General features: G+C 33.4%; 1 protein-coding gene across 1 annotated transcript; it reads right to left on the reverse strand.

Annotated features, from left to right (window-relative positions):
- Positions 1-1,989: 1,989 nt before the first annotated feature.
- LOC111904420 (type IV inositol polyphosphate 5-phosphatase 9) lies at positions 1,990-4,834 on the reverse strand. Its single transcript, XM_023900192.3, has 8 exons — positions 4,781-4,834; positions 4,446-4,618; positions 4,238-4,345; positions 3,816-4,125; positions 3,555-3,730; positions 2,715-2,823; positions 2,490-2,626; positions 1,990-2,391 (listed from the first exon to the last, which is right to left on the reverse strand). The coding sequence occupies exons 1-8, from the start codon at positions 4,790-4,792 to the stop codon at positions 2,265-2,267; spliced, it is 1,152 nt and encodes a 383-aa protein (XP_023755960.2). The 5' UTR covers positions 4,793-4,834; the 3' UTR covers positions 1,990-2,264.
- Between the last annotated feature and the right edge of the window lie 1,284 nt (positions 4,835-6,118).

A 6,118-nucleotide genomic window follows, 5' to 3' on the forward strand; every position in this document is an offset into this window, starting at 1 on the left:
TACATTCCTATATCAAATATCATGATACTACCATATATCTAATAACGAGCAATCCCATTGAAAATGAAAATGTGCAACATGAAGAATTAGTTGGTTATTGCAAGTTTGAGGAAGAGGTATCCGCCGCATGTGAGAATGATCATGTTAAGGATCGCGTTAATGAAAAAGAAGAGGTGTAGCGATTTTACAACAAAAGAAAAACATTAGAAAATGATCGCCAAGTAAAGGAGGTTGATGGTAAATGACCAATATCATGATACTTCGATATAAGGACATCCACAATGCATTAAACTTATTAGAGTTTAATAGATTGACAAATTATCATTTTACTTCCTATACAATTCTACGTTAATTTTCCTACAATGTATTGAACTCAATAGAGTTCAATGGAATATCTATTTAATAGTTAAAATGTTTATTTTTTCCCATTGAAGAGTTCAATGACCATTGAACTCCATATCCATTGAATGTCAACATAACATCCCACAATGGTAGAGTTTAATTCATTGAATGCTACTTAGGCATGCTACCTCATTAAACTCTCTTATTAAACTATGCATTGTGGATGGTCTAAAAGATTTGAGAATGGTCATGTTAGTTACAACGTTAATGACAAAGAAGAGATAAAAAGGGCTAAGAAAAAAACATTCGAAGGAAACGTCAAGTAAAGGAGATTGATGGTAAATACGCTTATGTGTCTTCAGAAGAGGATATCCATATCATGAAGAAGAAACATGTAGGTATGCGTTTTATGACTTTATAATAACACAACGTTGGTAAAAAAAAAGGAGAGGATTCAGTTTTTCAAGGTAGCATTGGTGTAACCACTTCTGGGTAAAAAAAAAAAACGTCTAAACTGCCTGGGGTTGGCAAAATAAGATTTCGCACTCCGATTATCTCGTAGCCACTTTCTAGCAACGTCAATTTTTTTAAGTGGGAGGCCTGTCGAGTAAGCTTCACGGGCTTAAAAGTGAGCAAGTTTTTTTAACTACGCGGGTTCTTCCATAGAAGGTAAAACCATATCTAATACACTTGTAAGAAAAGAAAGAAATGAGTTTTCTATAATTAAAAATGCTAAATGTTGAAATTGGAAACGTTTTGGGTCATGATATGACTGGGTGCAAATCGTATTTAACGAACTTGATCAATAGTATTGATTTGAATGAAGTAGAAAAATAAATATAAGAGGATACAGTGTGGGCACATCTCGTGCTCGTTATGGTTGATGCGGAAGCCAAAACGACGTTATAACGGGGGGAACACCGTCCCCCTTCTCGTTATGGCACTTCTCGTGCTCGTCACCACTTATTGAAACGGGAATAAGAACCAATCAAAATCATTTTTCCTCCTCCTTCTCTCTTTCTCTCTCTACCTTTTTCTACCTCTTAACAAGTTATAACATTGGAACGCCATTTCCAACATGGTGTTATGGTGGTGTTAAGGTTGATGTGACATGTAAGATGATGTTGTAACACCGGCCCATACCCCAATGCTCTAATGTCTTTAAACATATGTGGTCTAGGAGAAGGAGTTGGATCAAGAATATATGGCATGTGAATGACTATTTTATGAAGATTGATGGTGACTTCGTGAGTACTATGACATTGATCCGTAATTCCATTGGCCGGGTTAGGTTGCTTGAAATTTATAAGGGACATCCCTTTTGATCTGGTTGTTGATTGTTCTCTTTAATTACTTTTGTCAGACTTGAGTGTCTTTTAAAAAATAAAAGCCAAGTGAGTGTCTTGGTTACAAAACTAAGCTATAACTCTTTTCTTTATAATTACCCTTCATGTTTGCTAGTGCTAGTTTTAATAATATTTAGCCGCACTCACGAAAATGATGAGCAATCCTACAAAATATTACTCCTAGCTTGTGACCACACCCTATTTAAAAAACATCAATTTCTATTGGATAATTTGAAAAACAGTTAAAGTGTTTATTAATCAACATCGAACCAATCAAACATGCCGTGGGAACATAGACATGAGATATATGAATATACTAATATAATCGAATACATACAAAGCATCATTCATCCTAGTATGGAATCACTGTCCATGGATCAAGACAAACCATAAATAAATGCTACAAAATGTTTACAACTCTTCCTTTTGAAAAAAATATACACATACATGATACACATATATATAAAATTTACAAGCTCAGTCGGCCACATTTAGTCTAGTATTTTCCTTCCTATACCAATTTTAAATTTGTTGAGACTTGGTCAATCCTATCTCAAATGCAAACGTTTTGATATTCTATCTTGAGACTTTAACTTTGGTAGAAAATATTGCTTTCACTGGCCGATGATCGGACAATTTGGATTCGCTTCTAGCATATAGTATCTGCTTTAGTTCATCTCCAGTCCATATTATCCTGTCACACCTGTCATATATTCATGATCCATTTATAGTATTTGAAATTGTACGGACTAAAGGAGTGGAACTTATTAATGAATGATATAAAGAGATTTAATTAATTACCATGCTGGAGCACGTTTTGTTTCATCATTCTTGCCAAAATATTCATCAGAATTTGGAAGATATTTATAAGTAGGAGCAAAATCGATTGTTCCTTCATGCCATGCTCTAAATTGACCATCCATGAGTTCCTTTCGTAGCTTCAAAATTTCAGTTCCCATAAATACGAATTTAATTTGAAAGACTTAAGTTTTGTATTGAAAAAGAATACATGTTGTTTTTGATTACCTGATCATATTCAAGAAGCCTATTCCAAGCCTTTTTATTCACCAATGACCTTGTTTCTTTTTCTAGTAACGAAATCCGGTAATTCAAGTCTCCAAGCAAAACCACCCGACTACCATCATCCGAGCATATATGTTAATATTCTATATATTTATACTTTTCTTGTAGAAAAATGCAGCTTTTGTTATGCTTTGATTTAACAAGTAGTTTAGTATATCGTTTTATATTGATAATCAGAAAACTGAAATATCCAAAAGAATGAAAAGTTTGTAGGAAAATAAAGACGTTAAGGTAACCGACCAAATCCGGAAAAGATGATAATTTTTTTAAAAGATGGACACCTAACGACTTTGACTTTGTCTTTGATCCAAGAATTTGTTTAATTTTAAGCGACAAATCAAGAAAATATTTATGAGTTAAATTTAATAACAGCAATTAATAATAATATTATTGAAATAATAATAAGGATTGTTTTCGTAGATATTTTACAAGTAGAGCTAGTATATATATATATATATATATATATATATATATATATATATATATATATATATATATATATATATATATATATATATATATATATATATATATATATATATATATATATATATATATATATCTTAATCAAGACCCCCAATAATTTTAATTAATTATAAGACCGGCATTTTATTTAATTAATCTATATAAACATTAAGCTAAAATGATTGGCTAATTTCTTTAATATTTTATTACCCATACAACAACTTGATCATAAAACTAATATTTTATTTTCTTATATACCTACTTAAATCAATATGTAAATTTAGTATCATGAAATAAATCAAATCAAAACGTACGTACTCATGATCTAGTATTCTTTTGGGCCCTTTAGTTGTCGGGAAACTTGTACGTGAAAATATTTCAGTGGCATCGGTATTTCTATTTCGTTCATCGCCTTCTCCACCTCCGGATGCAAGATGGCTACATACGAAACAAAAGCTTGTCTGGTGTAATTGAAAACGAACCGACACTGAACCCTACAATGTAAGAAACCCTAATCTTTTTAGAACTTATAAACAATATAAGAAATAAATTAACGAAAGTTTTTGATCAAAATGATACCTTGTTTCCTAAGCAGCCCATGATGCCACAGCCTATGCATGATACGTTGCTGTTTTGAAAAAGTGGATAAAGATCCGTACGAACCCAAACCGATATTAGCAAACCGACCATTCGTTTGCTTATGAGACATCGGAAATCGTCTAGCAAATCGCTACTCTCACTATTTGATTTAGTAGCCTTCAAGCCCAAGTCGTTTGTTCTTGATTTCTTGTTTAGGGTTCTTTCGATCAAAGAATTCCACTTGGTTGAAACGTTTTTCTTCTCCAACCCAAGAACATTAGAGGCTTTTAGAGGAACCACTTCTTGAAACCTTAAAATGATTACACGCATCCAATCGTTAACGTATGTTCGTTACAGATTCCAATGGAACTTGAATAATAATTACGACATTTTTTTCTTTTTTATTGAGAACAAATAATCACCCAAGAACATATATATGGCAGCAAGTGTTGTTTGTGTCCAAAAGATGGTCGATATTCAAGTCTTCCGTGGGAGTTACACCTCCAACATTCCACGTACTAACGAAAATACTTCAGATGAAAGGAAAAAAAGAAAGAACGATAGCATTAATAATCATTAGTTCCTAAAAAAATGATATATATTAATGGAATGAAATGGGTTTAATTATACTTATAGTTTTGTGTCGTTTGGTTCTCGGGCAAGATGACCGGTGCCACCGGATCATGATCCGATGTTGGAAGATGAAGGCAAGATTCTGGGCTTCTAGGGAAGTCGGCCACAAAGTTGTTGGTAGCCAACTTTTTGCTTATTATCTTACTTGCTACCAATCTTGGCCACATAACCTTCAATACAACAAAATATTGTTAGCATCAAACAAAATTGTTCATGTGATTCTGTATGTGTGTGTGTGTGTGTGTGAGAGAGAGAGAGAGAGAGAGAGAGAGAGAGAGAGAGAGAGAGAGAGAGAGAGAGAGAGAGAGAGAGAGAGAGAGAGAGAGAGAGACTTGTTCCCGCATGGCGATTGGAAATGGGAAGACGTTGGAGAGAGAATAGGGGAGGTGAAGATTAAATGAGAGGGAGGGAGGACAAGTTGTAATTAAAAAAACATGAACATGACGTTAATTAACATTGATTCATCTGTACCACTCGACTTTGGTTCGACTTTGGTTTAATGTACACGCACTCCATAAAAAACAAGTAGTAGTCCTTAACATCTGGGTCTTATTTTTGCTAAATTAAACATTACATATGCATGGTTTTGTAACCGGCGGCTAATGGTTTATATCATGTCATGTCTCTCACTAACTTCTTATATAATGTTCTCTTTACATTAAACTTTATCTTTTGAAAGAAGAAATTCATGGCAAATGGAGAAGATAAAAGCAGGAAGTCAATATATTTGTGAGATAATGAATACGAGAAAATGGCGGAACCACATGAGAGGTCTTTGGCGGACTCCGGCGGCTAATGGCGGTACCGCTCAAATGATGAATACGAGGAGACGGGGCTCACAACTTAGAATTTGACAATTCTAGTGAAGACTCCACTCCCGAAGCAAATGAACTAAAAAGTGAGGAGCATATCTGGACAAACACTGGCCTCAACATTCCTTTAAATAGGGAGCAAAACTCGAAAAATTAGGGTTTCATCACCAGCCATCAACACGTCGTGTTCCAAGAGGCAATACGTTATGTTGTCCTTAATAAAGTATGCATTTCCTCATATCTGGACATGCCGTGTTGGTGCCTCCGAAACGACGTGTCAAATCCTCAAAAGATGATTCTTTTCCCAAAATCACTCCTTAAATTTCCAGGTGTTACAATTATCTAGTTCAAAACATGTACTAGGATTTTGAGGAATGCTCAAAATCATGTCATGTGGTATTTAAAAAAGATAAACTCTCTTAGAGTCTTATATTTTAATCTCTTTAAGATCCTTTGGCAATTAATGCAATTTTACTTAATCCTTTAAGTTGTCATAATCTATCTATATTGATCTTTATTCCAATAATTAGTATGTCGATTACATATAAGACTGAGAATGTTACTGTACTCCCACCAGATTTATAGTAAACACAAGAGTCAACTTGATTTATAATTAAATCATGCTATGCAATTAACTTATAAGAAAAAATATTCTTACTTTGAGATGTTAGCTTAAATATGGAAAGATTTTCAGTCATGTATGTTTTCTCCTTTGAAAACTCACTTACTCTTTATATTTGTAATATATCGAGGAAAATTAATGAAGCCTATACTTGATAATCATACATGAATTCATCTGTATGTGTTCTATTAGTTTTTGATCAACTACTGAACATAACCAATAGTTAAAAAACTTGC

This window comes from Lactuca sativa, chromosome 8 (assembly GCF_002870075.4).
Source record: "Lactuca sativa cultivar Salinas chromosome 8, Lsat_Salinas_v11, whole genome shotgun sequence".
NCBI classification, from domain to species: Eukaryota; Viridiplantae; Streptophyta; class Magnoliopsida; order Asterales; family Asteraceae; genus Lactuca; species Lactuca sativa.